General features: G+C 41.1%; 1 protein-coding gene across 1 annotated transcript in view; it reads right to left on the minus strand.

The window, feature by feature from the left end:
• The window catches only part of clmpb (CXADR like membrane protein b), a 69,645-nt gene extending 44,329 nt beyond the window's left edge, over window positions 1-25,316 (minus strand). Inside the window, exon 1 of the mRNA XM_086164750.1 lies at window positions 24,980-25,316. Coding sequence (XP_086020876.1) covers window positions 24,980-25,010 — 31 coding nt within the window. The 5' untranslated portion in view covers window positions 25,011-25,316. The remainder of the gene's footprint in view (window positions 1-24,979) is intronic.
• Between the last annotated feature and the right edge of the window lie 1,068 nt (window positions 25,317-26,384).

Raw genomic sequence — 26,384 nt, forward strand, 5'->3', positions numbered from 1 at the left:
ATGAAATAAGCAGAAAAGCAGCAAGTACCAACCAGGAAAACCGTTTACGACTGTGAGATGAAGGGAGGGAGTGATGTAAACATTATTTCAATCAATATTAGATTGATCAGCGGTCGTCAGACTACCATCTCTTGACTCTGTCTAACTAAAATAAAGTTAATTTTGAACGATCAAATGGTATCAGACGACCGGCACCTTTGTGGAACTAAGCAAAAAAAGATGGCGGATGCACATTGCTTTGATTATTTTTCTCCAACGGTCCCTGATTTAGGACAGTGTTGCTTATTCGAACCCATTTGTACAATGCGATACTCTTGTCGCATATTACATAACGCCCTGGATTTTGTGTTTGAATCCATTTAGTAAAGAAAATGAGCTTTCGAGAGAAACAAAGATCAATAGAAGAGAAAGGGGAGAGGAAAAAAAGAAATGGTTAAAGGAGTTACATGTAATGACATCACGGGCACATTTGATGTCTCTGGTTTGAGGTTTGGTTTGAAGCTAAGAATCGGGGATTATGGTTGCCAGGAAGAGAGCGAGGGAGAGCGAGAGCAGCAGTCTCGACTGTGCCAAGGTTTTTCAGATCTTGCTGCACGCTGCAAGGGCTGGCCTTCCTGTATTCCTTGCATGTCAACAAACATCTGGCACCCAAACCTATCCCGGCTCATCAGCGACTGGGAAACCGGATTCCTTTAGCTTCGGCATTTACTTGAGTCCAACCAGGCATTTACAAACCTCTCTTAAAAATTCCACTTCATGGGCTGCTTCTTCTTCTTCTTCTTTTCCTCTCCGTGTCACTATCCGGAGGGGCCTGTCATAAGGAATTCTTTAAACGCCCCGCTATAAAGTGAATTGCTGATTTCAATACATAAATTATCTATGCAAAACACAGTAAACAACTTACCGACCTCACTGTAAACATGCAAAAAGACTGGGGCTTTTTAACATAGGGACAGACGCAACGGCGGATGAATCAGGATCCTTTCTTGCCGTTCCCCCGACAACCCAACATTTCAGATAACGCAACGCGACGTCTGATATCTAACGTTAAAAGTAAAAAAAATCTGAATCGGGTAAGACAGACAGACAGGAGGAAAAAGGAAAAGTGAAGGAGAACAAGGAAAGGCAAAAGGGCGTTCATTCAGGTTTAATTCCCGTATTTCCCATCGGATTTTTTTCAAATGTTTCCAGCTTTACTGCAAGGGCGAATTAGCAGAATCCAGACCTCTAACATGAAATGGGCTGTCAGATACAAAGAGCTTGATCGAAACCAACCTTGCCGGCCTGACGTGTCCCTTTGACAACACAATACCCATCGCTAAAGCACCAGCTAGTTTACACAGTTTAATCAATATTATTGGAGAGCAGAAGAGAGAGACAGGTAAGTGCACTGAGCTGTTTTAGGATTTGTTTCTTCACCAACAAGAAATTTGTCAGGTTATTTCGCTTCCAAGGATCTCTGTCTGTCTTCTCGATAAACAACAACCGTGCAACCCCGAAGCATAACAGACTCTCGGTCTCCTTCCTTTTTCCTCAGAGATAGGCACTGATGAAACAGCATGACCAGACTCCCATTGGCCTCCTAAGCTCATTGCCGATGGGTCTCTTTGTGAGTCAAACATTCACTAACAAAATCATCTTATTTTTAGTCATGCCTGATCCCGGGCTTTGCACTCCCCTCTTTTTTTTACATTTTTTTTTTTCTAATTTTAACTGTATTTTTATAGTTGTTAACCAGGACAACAGGTGAAAATGTTGCAGTCCAGGCTACGTTAATGCATTTTGATTTTACTTTCTATAAAAATGAATTTCAAGCTGCCCTTTCTGTGACCAGCGCGAAAGTGTGCAAGTGCCAAGCTTGGTCTCGGAGTAATGGGGGAGGTGGCACTCTTGCTCATATGGATCATTGCGCTCCAGCTCCCCGGTCGAGGCGGGAGATAATTCACAGGGACAGGCAGACTCTCAAAGTAGACAATGATTTTGTTAGATCGCAAAGGTCCAAAACAGATGCACTTATTGGAAGCAAAGAGAGGTGAGGAGGAGAAACCCACCTAGGGAAGCGAGACAAGAAGCAGGCACGTATTCTGCTCTAAAATAATCCTGTGGGTCTACTTTATTGGCTAATGGCATTATTTTAAAAAACTCGATTCATAGCCCTCCCTGATTTAAGTACATTTGATCATTTGTAGGCTGCAGGATTCAAAGAAGCGTATATTAGACAGACCAAAAGAGGTCAGCCAGGCTGTTAAACAAGCTAATTAGCATAAACTCTAATAGCCCATAAGGATGTGTTGGGAGACAAGGATTAACACTTTAAACCATTAAGGCCCTCTATCATTAGTGTGTGGTGCTTCCTTCTTCCCTGTGCTGTACTCTAGCTCAGAAATACCCGCCACCAGCTCCATCTGGTAAAAAGTCACGGGCGATAAGGATCAGCTCCCGCAAAGGCCCCGACCAGCATTGCTTCGTCATCACATTTTTTGTTTTTATCCACAAAACAATAAAGCAATACAGTTTGTTATTTAGCTCCCGCCTTGCTTGTACTTGTTTGTTTTTTTTTCTGATGAAATGGACTGTTATTCAGCAGTGAGACATTTGGTGAAACTGCAGTTGATAATCAATCACCTTCCAGAATCCGGACTGATAAAATATTTAGATTGGCTCATTCCCCGTATCTTGGGTGTAGTCTTTCTGCTCGGTCTTGGACTCACTTAGCCGACTGCTATAAAATACTTGCTTAACCGTATGAGGTGAATAGACAGATACCTGGGGTGATAGAAGAGGAAAAGCATGGCATTACTCAGTATCTACACGGTAAGCACAAATGAGGTCCTGAACTTGACAAAGAACACCCATGAGAATAAGCACCTTTTTTAATATGCTTTTGCAATCAAAACAATGGGCATTGCTATACAGGAAAAAAATCTGAACTGTAGCTATTTAGAGTTTTAATCTCTAATATTTCCTCCTACAGTTTGCTAGGTTGATTCTGGAATTAGAATGACAATAAACTCTCATCTCAGAGTAAACACCATGATTTGTTTATTAGTATCTTCGAGTAAGTTTGTATTTACTCATTTCCTTCCACAAAAACAAGGAAACTATTAACACTGCTGAGTGGGAGGGATGTTAAAGGACATGCATTTATATTGACGTCTTTTTTTGGTTTGATCAAACTGATTATCTGGATAAGAGTCACTTAGAAAACCAACCCATATCAATATTCTCTGAAATTTCTGTAATGATGTTTCCCTTGACAACGGAGAGACCTCCATCTGACTCGCTCATACCGTCTTTTACAAATCCGTGGGGATGGCAGACATAGAAGACACACAAAGACATGTACAAGCGAAGGCACACGGACATTGCTATTAAACTTGACCAATAAGCGACTGAGGGTTTCCATGTGGATTTAATTGTGCATTAAGCCTGTCGAATGTGACTCATCGAGAGCTCAACAACAGGATCTGCAAAATGCCTTTAAACACCTTTCCCTTCTCACCTCGTTCCTCTAAACCGCCTCTATATTTGTTTGCTCCACACTCAAATGTTACTCATTTAATTTTCTGCCCCCCCCATGCCACTCAAGTCTATCATTCAAGGACATTCACAGGGTCAGATTAAATTTTAAATACAGTAATTGTAATTGTTTCATTTTTACCGTTGCGGTTGCACATTTAAGCTTCCTAAACCCACGTCGCTGAAGTTAAAATGGCTTTATCATCCAACCTTTTAGACGGTTTGATTCCCAGCTCCTTTTTTCTGCATTTCTGCTCACCAAAGCGTCCTCAGGCAAGACGCTGAACCCCATGTTGTTCCCGATGGTCTGGTTAGCACCTTGCGATGCAACTCCGCAGCCATTTATTTGTGAGTTTGTGTTAATTTTATTCAGCGTTGAAACTGTAAATCAGGGGTGGGCAAACTACAGCTCGCGGGCCACATCCGGCCCGTCGGTCTCTTTTATCTGGCCCGCCAAATATTGATACAGAATTCATACTTGATGTGAATGATTGAATGATTCGATCAATGAATGTGGGAACCCAAACAGGAGACTATTTCATTTTTGGAGCTACTTGAGAATTTTCCTGAGCTGAATGACACAGATTGGCTTTGTGATTTAGCCTTTACTGTGGACATCAGGAAGCTACAAGGGGAAAAACTGGTTTGTGCATGAAATGCAAGCAAACGTCAGAGCCTTCAAAACCAAGTTGGGTTTATTTTCAAAGCAAATGTCAGACGAGTCTGATATGTACTGTTAACAAATGCTTTTTTTTTTTAACGTGTATCGTATCTTGTGCTGCCTCGGCCCGTCTGTCAAATTTTAAAAGTCAATGCAGCCCCTGAGCCAAAAAGTTTGCCCACCCCTGCTGTAAGTTGTCAAAGCACCATATAAGTTGTCACCATTTACTCTTTATTAGCGATGGCCTACTTCACTCCGAAAAAAATCTATTGACTTTTTCTGAAAAGTATTATTAGTAACACAACAGTATGCTTGCCATTGATTTTTAGCCTCCCATTGCACTGTGGTGTCTCATAAACACATTGTCAATTAGTTTGTTTTATTCCATGTTCATTCTTCTGATGTGACAAGAAGATGCACGTTTTAGAATAGGGAGAGGACCATGTGATGTGTTTACATTGCATCATCACTTATGGATGATGGAACTAATGGCACCAATGCTGGCAGGTAGTAGATGAGACATATCCAAAGACAACAGGCATTTCTCAGCAGCGGGAGTGTGCAGAGATCTGTTTCTATCAACAAAATAATTTGTATTCAAGATAGCTGACCCTGTTATATTGGCAGGGGTTGTGTTTAGGTTGTTCTGCCAACAATTACTTTACAATGCAACGGGAAAAAATCCTGATTTTTCAATGTACCTGATGATATGTTGGGCAAAGTGTTATCAATATTGTCCCAAAACAGCCTAATGGATACACAGGTTAGATCACATTCTAGTCTTCATCAATTTCCATGCCATTTTTTTGTTGCTATGGATACTCAAATACTCTGATACATAGCTGACAAAGTTAAAACTCACAATGGCATTTCCAGTTGCAGGTTGGAAATGGTTTTAGCGACTGGTTTTTCAAAGTAACTCAGGATTTAAAACATTAAATAACCTTAAGAAAACTCTGAAATAACCTTTATGGTAGAATCATAATCATGAGGACTGCCATAACTATTTAGGGTGTTTTAATGTACTTACACTCCATAGAACAAATAAAACAAGTAATTAAACAACAATCACGAAAAGGGCACTGATTTACAGGTATATTTTACATGCAACTTAAATATATAGTTGTGGAACTTTTATGCAGGTGAGAACCTATGGGCACGGTATTGTTACTATATATATGTGTGTTTATGTGTGTGTATGTGTGTGTGTGTGTGTTTATTGGGAAATATACATATATCATTTGCAGCACAATGTCAAAGGGATGGTAAGGCACAGAGGATTGATTAGATCAGGAAGGGAAAATCTAATTGTTGCGCTAATGCACTGACAGATGTGCACACACAAAATAAATCTATGAACAAATATTCATAAATGCTGATGCGCATAATATAAGGTGGAACATTAAAATCCATAATGCATTAGCATGCATGAGCAAACAGCCACGCATGGCCATTCGCCATCCTTTACGTGAGGTTGCATGCTAAGTTAACTTAATGGCAACCAAAGGACGCAAAGCCAATGCAGGGTTAAAATATTATGAATTTCAGGATCAATGACAAGTCGGTATATGTTTATGAATGACAGCCAACATTGCACACACACACATACACCCACACAAGTACACATCAAGCCACTGAGACTTCTATTAGCTCAATCTCAATGAATATCCGTGAAGCATGTGTTCATGCTCCGTGCAGTAGTAAACAACTTATACCCTTGAAGGGAGGGACCTGCTAATGAAGTCAACTGTAAGCAACTGCACTGCGTAACTCACAGACTGGCTGGCCGCAGCACAGGGCTACTACTCACCAGGGTGCTGTGCCTTGCTTGCTAGTGCTTTACACCGCACCATCATAGATTGGTTCGCGAATAAGACGGAGATTATACTCTTCTCTGTTTCACTTGTCATCTCACTGTGGCAGAGATAGCTTTGAATACACTTATTAGAAATCCTTTGATAGAACTCAGGAGAAAAATGGGATGCAGCTGATGTAGACAGATAATAGAAGTCTCTGCGGTGTAGGGTCCCGCCTCCTTAATACGTGTCACACTATCATCTTGATGTCTTTGTGCCAGAACATTGTTCCCCAGTTTGGACTTTGAGGTAAATCGGATTCAGAAAACAAGTGGATTAACTTATCCACCCCTAGGCTTTGACAATGACCTTCGCTTCATAGGCATAATGAGGATTAGTTAGAAGTGGAAGGACATATGCTATGCAGAAGAAAAAGATTATAGTTCTCCTGTGACAGGATGATTGAAATGCGCTATTCAGCATTTCTTCATTGTTAGAGTTGGGGATAAGAGGCCATGGAGCAATGCATCATCACGATTGGCTGTGATACTCAAAAAGTGATATTGTAACATAGCGTACAAAATGCCTCCAGTGTTGTCTCAGATAGGAGTATGCTGTTACTGTATAGAAATGTACCCAAACAAACCGCAATAACATTACCGAGACCAGAAGGAAGAGTCTACATTTACATTAGGGCTATTGATTCTGTGCTGGCATACACATAGCCTCCAGAGTTCCTGTCATTATTCCTGGGGAAACAGCACAATATTTATCATAAACCACGCTACGTTATTGATTCCCCGTACAGGAAGGAAGTAGCTCACAGGACTGTATGAAAGACAATACGTGAACGGTGGCTCGATAGGACATTACAGTCAACAAGATTATGCAAATTGATAACAGGCGTTGACCTTCGGGCTGACTTATGGGAAAGGTGAGGTCAGGTGGGAATAGAAGGTTGCACGGCATGCTGTTACAGTCAAATGGCAGAAACAAGATCTCAGACAATCAATGACAGACGGCGATTGATCTCCAGATTGATCAAACGGCCATTGGCCGGACATGGACACTTGCAGTCCGGGTACAATAGTAAAAAAAAAAAAAAAAAAAAAAGACAAAACAAAAGAACACAATAGGATATTTTTTGCTGAGAGACAGAGACATGAGAATGTACTAACATTGATCCAGTTAAGAAAAAAAAAAATGTCTGTCCATCAGCGCTGTTGTTAGGGTAGGATTTATCCCATTGCGACTATCGTAAGTTCAAAAGGGGTTATCTGCTAAAGGAGGCTTATTGGGTAAAAGCTGCTTCTCTTTGTCCTGTTTTTGTTGATATATCAGTAGTTTTTTTATTTATCTATACATCTTTATTCTTGTATAACTTGAGACAAGAGCAATTAGCAACTATTTTAACCACAGATGTGAGCAATGAAGGATGGTAGGGGGTTAAATATGCTGCAATCCCTCAACTCTCAATTCCTCCTCACATTCCTCTTTCTTACGACCCGTCTCCCTGTTTATTCTCTCCCTCCCTTCAATCTTTATCTTCTGCTCTTAAGTCTCCCTCACAGCTACTTTTTTTTTTTTGTCAAAGTTAGTCACAATTTCGGAAAAGAATGACATTAAAATGCGCCGACGGCAGTTATATAATGGGAGCTGGTGGTTGAGCTATGTCTCCATGTGTTTATGTGCCTACCAGTGTCAGTGCCGAGACTGTGTCTTTCCCATTGTGCTTATTTAGCATCCCCGTCTCCCCGGTTGTCTAAAAAGTGTAAACTAATTGAGTCGTTTATAATAGCCACGCATATGTTTGCAGATTATTGTGTGCCCTGTGAAGTGTTTACCTGCAACGCAAACCGTGCACACAGATATCCTGACACACAAACGCTGTCTTTCTGCCTCTTGATCAGGGAGTTTTGTGGAGCAGAGAGAAAGCTGAAGCTGAGAGAAATGATACCAGTGTTAAACTTTTTTGCATTATCTTGCAGGCAACATTCTCATTCCCACAACTCCTACAAAATTGAATATATTTTGCCCTGACAGTTCCCCTTGACCGTGACAGTTATTACTTTGAGCGTTGACAAAAGAGTTAGGACTTGTCCTGAACAGCCACGTCTGCAGAGAGGGTTTAAAAACATGGCATGCAAGGAAAGCTCGCTGAGTTATGAAACAGCTGCGGCAGCGGCTTGGCTCTGATGCGCTAGCTTTGTCTTACCGGGAACAAATGTAAACAGATTGATCGGAACGCGGTTGCTCAATGCTGACTCACCCCGTATGCTACTAGTGATGAAGATGGGCAGTGCAAATAAACTGTAAATACTAATTAAATGGTATCATCTGTGACCCCTGTGCCAGGGAAGTGGTGGTACAACGCCACCTTATAAGCTAAGATAAGATAAGATAGTACTTTATTGATCCCAAGTAGGGAAATTCAAGTGCCACAGTAGTACAAGGCAAGAGGACTGGTATCGACAAGGTATTATAATTACACGGACAATAAATAAACAATAGATAAAGATAGTAAAAGGGCAGAGACAAACGCAACAGGAACAAAGTAACTATTGCAGGTAGTGGCCAGTAAGTACAGATGCAACTCCATCAGGGGACTCTATGTCGCCTCACGAAACTACCACGGATGAAAAGAAGGCCCTTCAAAGAAAACTTGCTCTGATTTGATTTGCAGTTTGTACATGTGAACGTGATGGGTAAACATGAGGCCAGAATTAGCGTGACATAGTTCAAGCTGCATTCGAGAGCGTGCAAACTGACCCGCTGACCAGAGGGACATTGTAGTCACGCTGTGGGTGGAAGCACCATTTTTCTCGACCAAAATGAGCCCAATGTCAACATGACACCGCACCATCCTTCTGAGGGCACTGTGGGCCGGGGGCTGGATGGGTGTGGGTGGGGGGTGATGGATGAGTCGCTGAGCGGGTTCTCCTGCTTCTGTTTAGAAACACAACCTCTCAATACATACACTGTATATGCTCACGCTAAGTTGATGGAAAGCAAATATGAAAGCAATATTTTCACACAAATGTATCTGGGGATGTCCATGTGTGCATTTACACTGACCTAAATGAATATACAAATGCAAATACCATCAGAGGATACATACAATACACGCACTCACACACACAAGCACAGGTATAGGTGATTTATTTGTGTCCACTCGATTTATTATTAATCACCGAGATATACGTAGTCCACTTGCGGATATTTACAAGAGTTATCACTTACACACAAACATGCCAGTGCACACAGAACACACACAGCGCTGGTTTCATTATGACTGCGGCCAAAGCTAATGCCACAGGATCAATGTCAGATACTCTCTCTCCCCTTATTTCTGTGACCCAAAAGCATGAGCGCACTGGCATACAGAGCAGCCTGCGGCATTTACAACTTCTGTGACCGAGCAGCGGCGTCCAATAGGGCCCTTGGGTCATCCTATCGCTAACATTCCAAGTCTACCCATTGAACCATTCCACATAAATCCCACCAACCCTAACCAGGATGCAACTGCACAAGCTGTAAATGTTATATTTGTTTCCAATTCCATAAACCTGCTGCATATTTTAGCCAGTAATTCTTGCAGTCCCACAAGAAAAATTAGTTCAATGCATTCATTTAATCTATGATTCCGCAAGAGATAAAGAAATGCCACATTCTAGATGCCACATTTGTGGAGTAATGTAATAAATTAAAACTCTGTTCATAAGCATCACTTATTTGATTACTACATATTTACAGTACTGCCAGAGATGCCAATGTCATCTTTTTTTTTGGAATCAGATTACTGTAATTCCATTGCATGTAATCAAATACTTCTTCTCGAGCCTGCCATGCACACAGAAAGCCAGGTCTCTGACTTTCCTCATGCAGATGCAAGTCTCCACAGGCAATGAAGGAGAAATATGGACAGTCTCTAGTGAACAAGGCACGTATAGCTGAGTGGCTATCCATCATGACCCTGCAGCGGAAAGCGATACGCACTGTCCGCTCAGACCCCTCATCTCGGAAGAGGACTAGGGGGTTGGGGAGGGATAGGACAGTAAAAGAAAGGGCATATTCCCTCAAGGAGGGGGGAGGGTATCATGTAAAATCCTCTAACATGTGCTTGGAGGAAAAAAAAGCATCCTCTTAGATTGATGGACTAGGCTTCTGTGCTTGTAGTGTTTTTTTCCTGCAGCACAACACACAAGTGTGTATGGTTATGATTACTTGTAGTAAAGCCGCAACTGAGAGTGGATGGAGACTGCAGTCAGAAAAAATAAGGATTAATGATCCAGCTGGATAGTGTAGTGAAACATCATTCATGATTCTATTTTATTCCAGTACCAAGTGCCCAGACCAAAGCAAACGCAAGCTATTTTGGTGTTACAGTAAAACAACTAAAATTTTTCTGCCCTGCAATCGAAGTTTAGTAACACTGGTTAGTTTAATAAACAACTCGAAGTGTGTTACAAAAATTAAAATAATTGCCGTAATTGTTTTACCATAAGCACTGACAACATTGTAATTTTAAAGCGATACCAATGTTAATGCATTCTTGGAAAATTATTTTCGTGAACTCTATTAATAAGCCTTGCATCCATTCATGTCACATGTAATGGACTACTCAGGTTTTTGGTCTCAACCTATCTAATAACTTTCTCCTCCTCTCTTAAAAAAAAAGAAACGCAAAAAAATAAAAATAAAGACTGAATAAATAAATATGTGAAAATTGGATCCCAGAATGAGCTGTGCTCCAAATCACTCTCGGGGAGTGATGTACTTTAACTTTCCTTAATAACCAAAAAAAATGTGCTAGTGCTGTTGGATTATGAATTCCCTTAAGACCCCACATGGTGAAGTTTCCAGGCGACAAAGCAGAGCTAACGTGCCTGCCAATGATAAGGGTCTTTGAGGGGTATGGGACTCACTGAATATCAACACGCTAGTAAAAACTGCACCCGGGCTCATCTGTCCCGACTGCATACAGTATATGTGACAGAATCAATATGGAGAGTTTACATTGGCTTTGTGCACAGGACTTCACGGGCACTGAGCGACCGGCAGTTTTCCAGGCATAGCACACTGAGGTCCCATATCAATGACACACAGACAATAAAAGGTAGCGAATTGATCGCTTCAAACTACAACAAAAAAAACAGTGGTGCACTATTTAGTGGACAGCATAAAAAACACATCTTTAGTCACGACAATTGTGATAGTTTGTGTGCTACTTAACTTATTTTGCAGTAAAATAACGGGTGTCAGTGCTTTGCCCCGTGTTAGAAATTTTAGCCTGTAGTGTGCAGACCTTTGCAAACTGTGCACTTTTTCCTCATGACCTTGCCGTCCATGCATCTTTAACGTCATGCACCTGAAAACAGTCAGCTCTTTCATTATCCTGTCCTTTAGGATCCAGGATATCTCCTACATCAAGTGTAATCTCTTTGTATTGATTTGGTCACATGGCAAAATCAAATATGTTGAACCGGACAGGGGAAAATATACAAAGGAGGGCTTTGTACGATAGCAAATAGAAAATGCATGTTTAAATGATTAATTATGGTTCTGAACATTATGACAGAGACATACTATCTGAGGATCTTCAGAGTCATGGCATTGATTTGGAAAAAAGTCTGTCTGCATATCTCCTCCTGGTTTGGTACACCTTTCCACAGCTAATGAGCATCCATCCCTACAGAGTAAGGCTTCTTTTTTTCATGCCTTGTGTCAGGAAACACTGATGTTTCAAAGAGGACAGATGAAGGAGGGAGGATTGAAGAAAAAAAAAAAGTATGATGGTTAAGCCTGAGCTTTAAGACAGACAACTATGTCCCGTAATCCCTTCTGAGCAGCCGTAAGCCTTCCGTTATCGCTCGTTAGAATTGTGCATCCCTTAAACACATTAACTTAGGCCCTAATGCTGGCCTCTTTTGTATGACACAGCAGCTGCTGGTAGCAGCCAGTCACAAGGCGGAGAGGAAAGAACGCGCTTATTGCTGTCAAACTCATTTAACTCTGCAACATGGATATTTTTTTTAAATAAGTATCAGGGACATTTTACAGTAATCAGCATTATCCCAGGAGGAGCTTGAGGCTATTGTGTCACTTTAAATCAAGCATAAGCTAACATTGACAGACCCTCCACATATAAACACATTTGCTCTTCTATTTTGCTCTTTACCCTGAGACACATAGGAATTTAGCTGTAGCTGTATATAAATATGTGTATAGAGGATGGACACTTGCTCACTTTACAAGTAAAGTATCGCCTTAGCCGCATTATACAGCACTCTCAAGAGTGCCTTTCAGTTGCTCCCCATCTTTTTGGCCAATACATCAGTAAAAGCTGTATGAGCATGAGACGTTTGAAAACACAAAATAATTTATCGAGCAAAACTAGTTCATTCAATGAGTCATTGCCTATACTGCCTACCAACAATCGAGGACCCGGGGATGCTAGAGACTATCCCAACTGTCACTGGGCAAGAGGTGGGGTTTGATCGCAGGGGCACATATAGAGACAACCAACAAGTCACTCTCTCATTGACCCCCTTTCCAATTTAGCGTCTCCAGTGAACTTACTTCATGTTTTTTAGACTGTGGAAGAAAACCAGAGAACCCAGAGACTGAAATCTTTACACAAAAAAAGCACCCTTCCGGGATCGAACCCCTGCAGCCTTGGCTGTTGTCAGGGATGCGGCACTAAAATGACTGTATTAGGATTCTGAATTGAAATGGCATTTAAATGCCATCGCTGTGTCTTTTTCTGCCATGTACTGCGTATCTTTGACCAACAACAAACAAATATCAGTCATATTTATTCTAAATGAGTTAGGTAATCCATAGGGTACTGCAATAGTGAGGTTTGTGTCAGTCAAAGAAAATACACCTATATTTGTGGCCATGTTATCTGGTATTACATTGTTGTTGCCGTTTAGTTTCTATTTACTGCGATTCATCGTACCGGGATAAAACAAGATATAGTGTCACCTGTGATCTTGTTCTGCGTTAAAGGTTCTGACTGGCCGGTAAGAACCACATAGACCGAGCCACCGGCGTAACAAAGGCAGAGGGGGATCGTTATCTCCTCTGACTATGCACAGTAAAGATGCTTGGTGTTTGCTGAGACAGCAGATGACTTGCTTTGCTCTCTCAGCCCCTTGCTGAACCAAGGCAGGATAGACTTAATTGCCTCATTAGCAAAAGGGCCTGTGAGGAGACGGCTACTTCCGCATTGTTCAATGTCAAGAGTGCAACGAGGAGGAAAGGTTAATGGACTAAACAGCATCTCCTTCCCATAAATGAAAAAACAAACAAACATATATAAATATATATATACACACACAAAAGCATGTGTATGCCTGTGTGTTGTTGTCTTGTGGTTGAATTGCTGAACGCTTTAATGCAGTGTCTAACTAATGCCATTTCCTTTCTTTTATCAGTACAAGTTGTTCTATCCTCAATCATTCTGAATTATAGAATGTAATACAGCTTAGTAATGCTATGTTGTAACTCCCGAAACTGTCTATTTTTAAATTCGGTCTTTACAAAGCAGAGTCACCATGCCAACTTTAATTATTTTAAGAGCTTGGATGCGCTAACTCTGCTTTTTCTGCCTTCTGCGGGGATCCTTGGGGCCCGAGACAGCAAGTAGAGCCAAATGCTAAAACGCTTAATTTCCCTCTTGAAAAAAAAAAAAAAAGATAGGCAAAAATCTAAGTTCAGTCTGTCACAAGGAGGAAATGTCAGGCTCAAAAAAGAAGCTTGATGTTTAAATGAAACATGGGCAAAGGCATAGTAAAACAAAAACAATACACTCTCATCCCACTGAACTGTATCTTTGTAGCTGTGACTGATGTCTTAAGTGAATCTGTCTCTCTTCATGTGCGTCCAATGAGGCGAAATAATATCTCTTTCAGGCTGTTGCGATATCAGATTATATCCTGGATTATATTTTGATTACTTACAACAAACCCTCATAGCCAAGTCTATATTTATGAAAAAGAAGAAAAAAAGAATGTCCGGCTACACATCTGCATGGGCAGTATAGCATAAAGGCTCCATTTCATCAACCGGTCAAGTCTAACGAGTTGGAAAATTCAAAGGTGGTAGTGCCATCTGTTCTGAAGCTGCTCGGGAGGGAAGACGGAAAAGTAATCGGAGAACGCTTTTCCTTGTCTGGTGATATTCTATTCTCTGCGCTGTCTGAAATCCTGAATAACAGACTTTATCTCAAATAAACCTCTTCCTCTGAGATTCTATATCCTTTGTCCTGACAAAAGGCTCTGTGTTATTAAATTCTGAGGCGAGCGATAAAGCAATCAGCGGCATTGCATTGGTTACTTAATTATGGACGATTGATCGATATTTTCACCGTGGCATGAATGGCAAAATGGACGAAATTGTGGTTGGATGAATTAGCCACCCATCCATCAAATCCACTGTGAGAGTGGACCTTCATTAATACACTTTATAGAACCTGAATAACAATTACCTCAGATATGTGGTTTTGATAGTCAAGGATTTCCTCCCTGCAAGGAATCAATCAAAAGACCTGGGGAGCTGAAAAGCCTCATGAATGCAATTCCCATAATGTTGCTAAAGTCAGTTTAGCCAACTGCTGAAAAGTACTACATCAGCAACTATGTTTCTGGCCAAATAAAGTATTTTATTTGTCACGCTCGGTTTTCATCTAAACCCAACAGATGGCTGAGACCTGACTTCTGCTGTCATGGACTTAGATTGGAGGGGATCCTCCAGATGGTCTTAAAATCTCATGCAGGTATGCACTTCCACCACTCTAATCAATGGTCAACGAATTCCCTCCTTTCCAAATGTCATCCATCTTTGGGTCTTTGCAGTGCTGCTCAGTGATGACCAAAAGCGGCTGAAGATAAATGTCTGGAGGGCACAGAGGCCTCTGATGATTAAGGGCAAAAACACTTGAGGGAAGACTGGCAAGCAGAAGAGGAAACGGAGTGAGACAACAGTGCATTCGGGTTCAAAACACCTAATGGAGTGTCCTTCTTGCAGGGCTAATTGACTGCTTCAAACTGAAAGCAACTGCTGGAGTCAAAACAGAGAAACCTAGAACGTTTGTTCCTGATTATTTCTCCTGCATTGGTAAAGTGGGGGGAAAAAAGGCCAAACTCGGGCTGCCATTATTTGGCAGGGTCCTGAATCAATCCGGGAGATTAAACTACAGCCGGGTGCATGTAGAGTGAAAAAACATCCAATACTCACAGCATTGCTTCATACTAGAATGATCGATTTCGCATTTTGACCATCTGCCTTGAAAAACCGTTCTCTGTAAGATTTATTGGGGAAGATTCCCTGCGGTTTGAGTCTCAGCGAGCAGCGTGCTCTATCCGATACTTTACTCGGCACTGTGTTTCTAATACCGGAGATGATATGTAGACGAGGTAATCAATAATCGCACAGGTTGGGGTCTGACAGGTACGCCCTATAACAATTTAACATTATTCAGGTGCTGGTGAGAAAGAAATAACTATTGACAGACAGTTTAGTGGGGTTTTGACATTGAGCGACTCACTGTGGTAAAACAGTAAACACAAGTCTGGCCTTGTAAAAAAAAATTGGAACACACTCCAAATTTCAAGAGAATACACGTCATAGTGGCTTCACGCGCTGCTTTCTCTGAAAAGACTGTAGTAAAGAGCGAAATGAAAGGCTAGGTTAGACAACCTGGTCACCTAAACTGACAAACACCATCCAGCTGCAATTTTTAAAATTCAGGTGACACGGTAGGAAAGCATCAAATACTCAGGGAACAGAGTTTGCCTCAGGGATCTGTTCTTTTTGTTGCAAACTCAGTTTATTTCTGTAATTGTTTCAGTGTGTTTTTGGACTAAAACCATTGCGCTTGAACTAAAAATAAAACCAAAAATATTTGAACCTAAAAAAATGCTTAATGTGGTGGAAAAACTACTTTTTTTCTAATGTTGTACTGCAAATTGTTCCGGATATCCTGATTCCTTGTTTGACAGGAAACATTGCTTTTGAGTATATTTCATTTGAGCATATTTAGTCATGAAACCAGTTGGAAGGCTTCAATGCAAGTGCAACATGAGCAAATGCAACCTCTGTCTTCTACCTTTGGTGTCAATTTTTCATCAAAAGTGTGATTTCTCTTCCTTTTTTTGAGGCTTTCAAGATATAATTTGGCTTTCTGAGCTATTTATTCTCCTGAGCAGTTGAATCACACAGATTAACAGAAAAAAATAATAACTGTTTGAGTGACAGAGAACACGGATTAAAAGCATGTTGCATTTAGAGAAGACAAGCCCGGCAGTTTTAATCAGCGCTGCTGGTTTTCAGTGAGGCAGATGCACAACGACAGGGCCGGGAGCGCTGAAATGATAAGATTTCAGCAATAAAATCATTAATTGTATTCTGCACAACCCATGGATTTTGATCAGCTCTGCTTTTGAAGTCAAAAGCACCTGTTTAGCAGTGGATAGAATCCTGTTTTCATCATCATCAATAGCTCCTACCAGTTGGCAGTCAGACAGAATTTCAGTTGGGTGGATCGCCATTAGACAAGTCCCTGCTCCACCTCTAAAAATGCATCAGCATTTATTTTGCTGCTTTTTTTAACCTCTTTAATCTTGGCATTGCTTACACACACAGCTGTAGAACTTGATTCAATACCATGCTCTGAAGTAGTGAATCTTTCAGAGGTTTCTTAGAAAACAGAAGGAAATAATAGCTTTTGCCCCAGTGACACGAGATCGGTTACTTCTGCAAATAAGTCAGACAGGATAGAAATGATCGACTGAAAGCAGATTGAGGCTACTCCAATGTCAAAACACAAAACCATGAATCCAGAGGTTTGCTCCATTATTTTCAGGTTTGGATGGGTAAAGAGCCATTGGTTTAGTAATGCAAGGGAATACTGTCCTATGATCACAAAGTAAAATAAATAAAAAATATATTTTTCTACCACCACTGCAAAGCAACTTCCTCCATCTAACCCTATTCCCTTTATCCTCTTTTGTTATGTACCAGCTCAGAGAAGCAACATAAAATCAGATGTAATTGGTATTTCATATATCTATTTATTATGAAAGTCTACAAGAAGGCAGACTTATAAGGAAAAAAAGGGGCAAGTTGGCTTTTGCTCAAATTAACAAAAGGAATAAAACACAAAAAGTCCTCATAAGGAGAATGTTCCACTCCCTAGGGGTCTGCAGGTAGCACAACAAAACCCACACTACCTGAAATTGGTGGAAAGCAAACACATCAGAGTCAGCAACACCCTCACAGTATCAACTCCCACCCTGCAGTCGGGCTCACAAACCACAAAGTATCGGCCTTGATAACTCATACAGCAGGAAATAACATTAACCTTTGGCATGCTGCACATCTGCCTCCTGCTTGAATGGTTGTGTCCAGCTTGGAAATGGGGATTAGCTGCAGTTTATCGACTTCAAGTGTTCTGAATGGCAACACAGAACCCCTGCATGACTATTTGAGAAACAGAAAGGGTTTCTTTCAAAGTACAGTACAAAACCCCCACTACATTACATTTCTTTCACTACATTCATGAATCTTCTCTTCGGTCTTCCTCTAAGCTTCTTGCCTGCTTTTCCAACCTCAGCATCCTTCCACCAATACATTTACTATCTCTCCTCTGTAAATGTCGAAACCATCTCAGTCTGGCCACTCTGACCTTGTCTCCGAAACATCTAACATGTGCTATCCCTCTGATGGACTCGTTCCTGATCCTATCCGTCCTTGTCACTTCACCAGAGAACCTCAACATCTTCACCTCTGCTATCTCCAGCACTGCTTTCTGTCTCTTCATCAATGGCACTGTCTGTGTACCCCTGAAATTTTTCTACAATCCATTCCAACCTAATTGCAGACTTTTCTTCACCTATTTTCCACACCCTCCGTTATTCTGGACTGTTGACCCACCTCTTGAGATTGTCCTCCTCTTTCTCCCTGCTCTCACTACAATGCTATCTGCAAACATCATGGTCCATGGAGATTCCTGTCTTACCTCGTAATTTAGCCTGTCCATCGCCACATCAACAAGAAGGAGCTGATCTCTGATTTAGTCCCACCTCCACCTTGAACTTCTCCGTCACACCTTACCACTTTCTCACAGGTCTCATACATGTCCTGCACCACTCTAACATACTTCTCTGCCGCTCCAGACTTCCACATACAATAGCAAAGGTCTTCTGTTGGCACCCTTTTGTACGCTTTTTCTAGATCTACAGTCACAATCCAGCTCCCTCTGACCTCTGTGCTTCTCTGTACTAGATGCAAATACTATATCTATAGTGCGCTTTCTTAGCATGAAAACCATACTGCTGACTTCTACTCTGAGTCTAGTTTCCACTACTCTTTCCCATAACTTAATTGTATGGCTCAACAACTTTATTTCTCTGTTGTTACTGCAATTCAGCACATTTTCTTTTGCTAAAAAATGTGCACTAGCTCACGTGTTCTCCATTCCTAAGGCATCCTTTCACATGTTAAGATCAGTGGTTTCTTAGAAACCAACCAGAGTAATCCAACAAGAAACTCTATTGCCACCTTTCCCAGACACTTCCATACCTCCAGTTATATCATCAATGCCACAACTGCCTTTCCACCCTTCGTCTTCTTCAATTGCTGCCTCACTTCGCATTTACAAATCTCTGCTGCCTTGTGGTCATTTTTTCTACCCTTCGCTCTCTCATTTTCCTCATTCATCCACTCTTCAAAGAACTCTTTCCATTTTCCAACCACTCTTCTAGTGCCTGTCAATACATTTCCCTCTCTATCCTTAATCAACCACACCCGCTGAACATCCTTCCCATCTCTATTTCTCTATCTATCTGTATAACTCTTTCTATGCCTCCTTACTGTTCAACATGACATGCAAGTCATCATTAGCTCTACCTTCATTTTGTGATGCTGTACTCTTGTCTGCTCTCTTCCGTCCCCTCAGTGGCCCACTTCTTCTTTGCAATGCCCTTTCTCTGTTTATACTTCTGCACATCCTCATTCTCCCACCAGGTCTCCTTGTCTACTCTCCTTCCAGACGACACACCAAGTACTCTCCTACCTGCCTCACTGATCATATTAACTACAGTTGCCAAGTCATCTAGAAGCTCCCCCTGACCACCCTTATTCTTTTTCAACTCCTTGAAACCATACTTCACTTGTTTTTTTTTTCAGCTTCCACAACTTCGTCCTCTGCTCTGCTTTTGTCCAATACATTTTCCTTGTCACAGGTCATCCAACAAATCCATGATCCTATGCTTTCTGGCGACACTCCCAACTCCTTATAATTTGCCACCCCTGTAAGATGTAGTCTACCTGCGTGCTCCTACCTCCACTCTTATAAGTTACCCTATGTTCCAGCCTCTTCTGGGAAAAAGGATTCCCTGTAGCCATTTACATCCTTTCTTCAAGTCTACCACCATCTGTCCCTCTGTGTTCCTATTTTGGACATCAAACCTGGGCATCACATCATTATCTCTATTGCCCAACATGTCCATTAAATCTGCACCAATTTCTGCTCACTCACCTCTGGGGATATTCTGCATCACTTCATCTAAGTCACTCCACAATTTTTCCTTATCTTCTAAGTTCCAGCCCACCCGTGGGGCACAGCAACTAACAAATTGAGCATCACACCTTCAATTTCTAGCATCAGACCAATCCCTCTATCTGACACTCTTTTCACCTCCAGAACATTCCTAACAAACTCCTTCTTCAAGATAACTTCTACCCCACTCCTCTTCCTATCAATACTATGATAGAGCAACATACGTCCTGCGCCTAAGCTTCTGGCCTTGCAACCTTTCCTCCAGGTTTCCTGCATACACAGCACATTGACCCTCCTTCTCTGAATCATGTCAACAGACTCTAGCTTTTCCTGTCATTTTCCCAATACTCAAAGTCCGTACTCTCAGTCCCAGACTCTTGCCTTTACCCTTCTCTCTCTGCTTATGAACACGCCTCCTTCAACAACCCACAATAGCCCAATTTGCACCGGTGCCCTGCAGGTCCTCAGCACCAACTTGGGCCTCCACCGATACAGAATGAAAGTCATATTCTGTTCTGTATTTAGTTTTTTTGCACATTTTACGCATTAAATGAATAAATACAATAAATAATACAAAATCAATTTTCTGTGATTATATTATCATCATCATCATCATCATCATCATCATCATCATCATCGTTATTATTGTTAATATTATTATTATTATGGTAATAATGAAAGAAGGCTTCCATAGACTGCAAAAGTGGCTCAGTCAATGTAAAAGTGAGTCTCTCTAAAACATCTGTCAAAGATTAGCCGTAAAGTGAAATAGGCAGTTCCTGTTCCTATGTTCGAAAATAATCTGGCAGTGATTTTCCCAGTGAAGAATGAAAAAAGGGTTGGGTTTATAGGTCAGATGCACTTCATGGAGCCAGTCTTGTGTGCATGCACATGTCTTGATTTTTTTTTTTTTCAATATACAAGTGACAAAGAGCTCATACAGACGATTTATGGAAAAATGCAAATGACACTTTAGAGAACATGCTCTGATTAACTCAAACTAAATTCCATGACCTTTCTTTCCCGCCTATCTTCGGCAGTGACTAACCTAATAGGACAAAAAAAAGCACTTACTGTATATAGAAACATTTCCACCTACAGACACCCATTCTATCATGGCATCAAGCCTGCCGCGACAGAACAAAAGGCTTTTCTGACTAAAAGCACCACAATCAATGAAACATGAAAAACCCCTAAGGTACAAGAAAAGGAATCCTTGTTATTCGGAGAAGTGTGCTGTCATTCGAAAGCCATCATCACTGGGAAAGTGCTTGGAAGGCAAATTGTTGTTGTTAATGATATGGGTCAATTGTTTAGAGGACGGCTGACTCGGTGTACTAATCTGTAGTCTTCCTCCGTCTTCCTTGTCAGAGGGTTTGGATTGCAGATAGCGCTGCCCTTCCTGAGCCACTTTTTTCTCAGAATAATGCAATTCTCTTTGAATAGAATCTGTTTATGGTTTGTATTTTGCATGTCATACAACTGATATTTCAGTGTGTGGGAAAGTTATTTTGTGATTCGGGGCAAAATTCAAAGCTATTTTCAATTTTGTTCCCCCCCCAGGTATGGCCTATAGCTCAAATACAACATCAGATAGAAAATTGGCTTGTGATTGCAGTTACGTGTTTTGCTCTGTTCCATAGAAGTACACACCGATGCACGACTGAGTGTTTATACGCTTCTTTATCACATTAATCAACTGTAAACTAATTGTACCTGCCAAAAAGCCAGAGGGGAAAACATTCATAGGGTATCACTTTTCTACCAGGAGAAGGTGTACAATTCCGACGTCGCAAAATACTACATCTAACTGACAAATGCTTTAGAAGTCCAGGTCCCTCATACAGATTTGCTACATTTTTCAGATGCTTTAAAAGTCCAGGCCCCTTGTACAGATTTGCTAAATTCTGCAGATGGACTAAAATAAACCGTTTTAATATTGAGAAATGTCAGGGCGGCGAATACTGCTAATGTGAGAAAATAGTGTGAGTCCAAATGAGAGTCGTACTGATGTATGGTTACTAGTTGCCAAATATCAAAATGTCTCCGTGTTTGTAGGAATGTCACAAGCTCTGTGTGTGTGTGTGTGTGTTTGTGTGTGTGTGGGTGGGTGTGCGATTCACCCGCAAACACATCAAGATGTCACTTCATAACCTCTGGCTCAGGAGGTTCCTGTCATCTTCACATTTCAGAGATCCTCTGCCTGCCCCAGCAGACATGCTAAATATAGAATGGGGACAAAATTTCTGTTTGGAGATACTGCTCTCTTTATCTGCATCTAAAACAAGCCGCGCGTTCAGACACTTCATCTTCCTCCTGATGTTAAAACGTCCTCATACTTCCGAGCACAAAAGAAAGCCCCATATGCTCGCTCGTGATTTTCAAGGCTCTTTTTCTCCAGATCACTCCCATTGCGTTTCGATGAACAAACCAAAGCTGTTCGCTCTTCTGCGATAACGTTTTGTGCTTTCTTTATTCAGAATCCTTTATGCCTTGAAGATAGATGTAGAGATAAGAAGTCCACAACCAGCTGTTTTTTACCTGTCCCACTTAAACCTGTGTTTTGTCTTCTGCTTCCCCACTGTGTATCAACAGAGTTACAGATGGGAACCATCCAGCCCTCTGTGGCAATTCATTGCACTACTTATCTGTAATGTGAACACTGGAAATTACACATCCAGCAGATATTAAATTAAGGATGTCTCAAGACTTGCAAGTCTGAGGGCGAACAGAGAGTAAAAGAGATCCTATTAATGAATATTGATTCTTTTACAGTAAAACAGCCACTTCCTCTCTTTACTTGGCCTCTGTGTTGATCTTGAATTAATGCCGACTGTAATTTTAGCAAAGTGTCCTTCAGTCGGCCAAGCACGAAACGCTCCTCGCTCAGGACACCCTAAGTCGCAGTGATTTAGGCTGTTCATTGCAAAGAATATATATCGAACAGTGCCGTGCGGAATTACTTTTTTTGAATGATATATTTAGTCATGGGCGCAGCGGTTTGCCCTTCCACCTCATAGCAAGAAGGTCTCTGGTTCGATTCCGACAGGGGAAATTGCATGTTCTCCCCTTGTCTGTGGGTTCTCAGGTTTCCAAAAACATATAGTAGATTTACTGGAGACCCAGACATGTGAATGAGAGAGTGAATAGTTGTATGTCTACATATGACGTGTAAATGCGAATAGTTTTGTCTATATGTGGTCCAGGGTGAACCCCACCTCTCGCCTAATGAAAGCAGCAATAGGCTCCATGAAACCCTGAGTGCAGGATAAACTGTGTAGATAAACAAATGAATGAATGCATATATGAAGTCATCTCTTCTGAGTTGCAATGTCCAGACATAGAGGTGTGCAATGACGTATGAGAGGATCATTATTTTCAAAAGAATTTCCTGATTTAATTGCACTCAATCGCCATCTTGTCGTATTAAATTTAGAGCATTGCCGAGTTCTAGACAAGCTGAATCTTTAGCCCAAGTCATATTAGTATAGAATGGAACGGGGGTTATGAGGACGGGGATAAAATATCGATACCCTATTTACTTTTGATGTTTCCTCCTGCCATACAATGTGATACATAAATGCTAAATAATTAAATTTTTATAGAGTTGTTTACTGTGAATGGGTGCATTACAGAGGAATAAATCAGGATTACACACTTTTGCTGAACATTGTTTGTTTAGACCAGCCAGATTGTGTGAAATTACTTGGAATAATTAGATAATCGCTCCCCTGCTTTTTGACGTTTTACAAGTATTTGTTTTTTCTTCTTGTTTTTTTTATGCAGAAGCATGGCGGATCAAATGTTCAAGGACATTTTTTTTTTGCAGAATCATTGTATTGTGATACTACTCTTGTTGTCGGCAGATAATAGTATTCTGTCAGGAGTTACTCTGATTCACGCCACTAGAGCTGGTGAACTAAACCAAAAAATGTGCTAGGGTGTTATATCCACTGCTGAGTTGATTCTTTTCTTAATCTGTAGGATCACTACTTGTCATACTGCACATTTACTTTTCGACCAAACCGTTTCTCTCGAGTCAGCAGGTCGGCATGTTACATCAATACATCCATTTTCATTACAAACTTGTGTCTGTGCCACGATGCATCGGGTGAAGGTGAAGAATACGGGAAGAATAGCTCACAATCACATGCGAACGACCGGATAAAGGAATCCGAAGACAAAACTGCATCTGAGAACAACTAATCAAGCATGAGGAAACAGAATTAACTGTATGAGTAAAGTAATGGCGTGCAAAATTCATCATAAGCCCCTGTGACAATTAACATTTTCTCCAGAGAGCTTCTCAAGAAACTGCAAGTATGAATTACATGACACATGTCTTTTGGACTGGACCCTGAGAAAACACTCCTAATCTTTTTCTCTGGCTCACGAATCTGTGACAGCCCTTCTAAAAACTAAGTTTTAGTGGAAGTGGTGGAGTTTTGTTTGTCTCTAAGGTTTTCGTACAAAGCCTATATTGAAAGAGACACATCATACTGTTAACGGGGCCCATCTCTAAAAAAAAAAAAAAAATACAAAAACAAAAAAAAAAAATCTCTAGGTTTTCCAAGATACACCCAACAAGGGAATTTATTCTTGCTTCACTGCAGGCAGTGAGAGGAGTGTGTGTAAGTGCTGTGTGTCAGGGTGGGGGTTTTGTACTGTACTTTTAGCACAGACACGGAGCTACATGAACTTTGAGTGTGAATAGTCAGAAAGAAATAAAAGCGTGATTAACTTCAGTAAGGACTTTAACAATCCCGATCATGAGCATAAGGTAAATTGTTTTGCAGTTGATATATTTATGTGTGTGTGTAGATAAATAATAAGATAAGATAAGATAAGATAAGATAAGATAAGATAAGATAAGATAAGATAAGATAAACTTTATTGATCCCCACAGGGGAAATTCCTTTGTCCCAGCAGTGTGACAGGTATATAAAATATAAAAATATATATAATATATAAATATATATATATGTATAAAATATACATCATATACATGTGCATATGTATACATATGTGTGTGTATACTGTATATAGCTCACACACACACACACACACACACACACACACACACACACACACACACACACACTTAACATGTTTTTTTTGTTGTTTTTTTTCCCAAATACTCCAACAAGGGATTTTTTGTTTTTGCTTTACCGCAGGTACGTGTACGTGTGTGCGTGCACGAGCGCCCGAGTCAGTTTGAGGGACAAAAAAAAATCTATTCAAATATGGTCACGCCATTCTCAGATTTAGAGCGACGTCTCCAATTAACGCAAACACACACACACACACACACACACACACACACACACACACACACACACACACACACAAAGCGCTGTTAACCTGATTTATTAAACTAAATGTTTAAAAAAAAAAAATGAAGTTGAAATAATAAAAATAAAGGAATATGAAGTGACTTACCGAAAAGGAAAGAGCAGAATATCGCAGACATCACGGCCGGGAATCCCACATACAACAAGAGCTGGAAACAATGCGCTCACGCCGGTTCATTCGACTGAGTCAAGCGCAGGCGCGACGAGGCGGCACCATTGGCCAAGAGAGGCGTGGAATCTGAGATTAATAAATCTTCTCTGAGCACAAGCGTCCAAGGACATCATATGTTACACGATAACAATCTAAGCTTTCCGAGAGGAAGGCACGTCGCCGTTTCTCTTCACCGTCATAATCGTCTCAGAGGCCACTTGGCGTCAAATCAAAGTTCTCCCCTTTGCTGTCTGGTTTTGGCGTGGGACGTGTTGTCTCAGGGTCCCCTCTGTCTCCTCCTCAGCGGGCTCTGCCTCTCTCTCCTCCTCCTCCTCCACCTCCTCCTCCTCCTCCTCCTCCGCTGCACAAAACGCCAGAGAGGAGGAGGAGGAGGAGGAAGAGGAGGGATAGGTGGATGATGAGGGGGGATGCTGAAGGATGGAGACCTCTAGAGTCTGAAGTTCTCTTACACAGCCTGAACAACCTGCAAAAAAAAAAAAAAAAACCTGAAAGGTGATATTTTGGTTTTCTTTGTTGAGAAATAAAGAAAAAAAAGAAAAAAAAGAAAAGAAAGGCAGTCTTCTTATAGTGTGGATTGTCCTTCATGGGCTGAAAATAAAACGGCATTTTCATCCCCACGACTGCAACGCGAGCCGTCGCTTTTGCACATTTGCTGTTTTAATGCCAATTACCTCACGGATATTTGCACATTTGTCAGAACTCGTTCCATGTACTTCATCACCGATGAGTGGAAATTTGGCGTTGCAGTGTTTTAAGAGAGATTTTTTATTTTTAGATTCGGTGTCAAGTTGAATCTGTGAGATGAACAAGAAACATTGCATGTCTTAAAGTCAAAGGCACAAAGTGTCTCTGACGCCAATTATTAGTATATCCGATTTAGCCCAAAATATTGTCCCGTGCTTTATATTTGTTCATCCATATTTTTCAATATTTTTTAAACATTTCCTTTTTTTTAATTTGTTCACCAGCTTCTCAAGATTATTCTATCAATCTTTTCAAACAACGTCAAACAGGCGGGGCATCTCTTTTTCCAGAATGGCTTCAGGTCAGAATTCTCGTCCATGTTAACAAACAGCAGAGGAGAGTCAATGCCGATAGCCGGTGGCTGCTCTCAGAAGTTGAGACAAATGACCCACACACACACACACACACACACATGCACACACACACACACACACACACACCCTCCTCTAATGTGTCTTCACAATCTACAAAAATAACAAAAGGATTTTCACTGGCTGATGTCCTCTATGCTCTCTCACTCCCCCCCCCCAAGTGGCCTGCTCTTCAGCACCAGTCCTCCTCCATTTGTTTCCGTTCC

The sequence above is a fragment of the Fistularia commersonii genome, chromosome 18 (genome assembly GCF_037954325.1).
Source record: "Fistularia commersonii isolate RoL2024-O1a breed Wild chromosome 18, RoL_Fcom_v1.0, whole genome shotgun sequence".
NCBI lineage: Eukaryota > Metazoa > Chordata > Actinopteri > Syngnathiformes > Fistulariidae > Fistularia > Fistularia commersonii.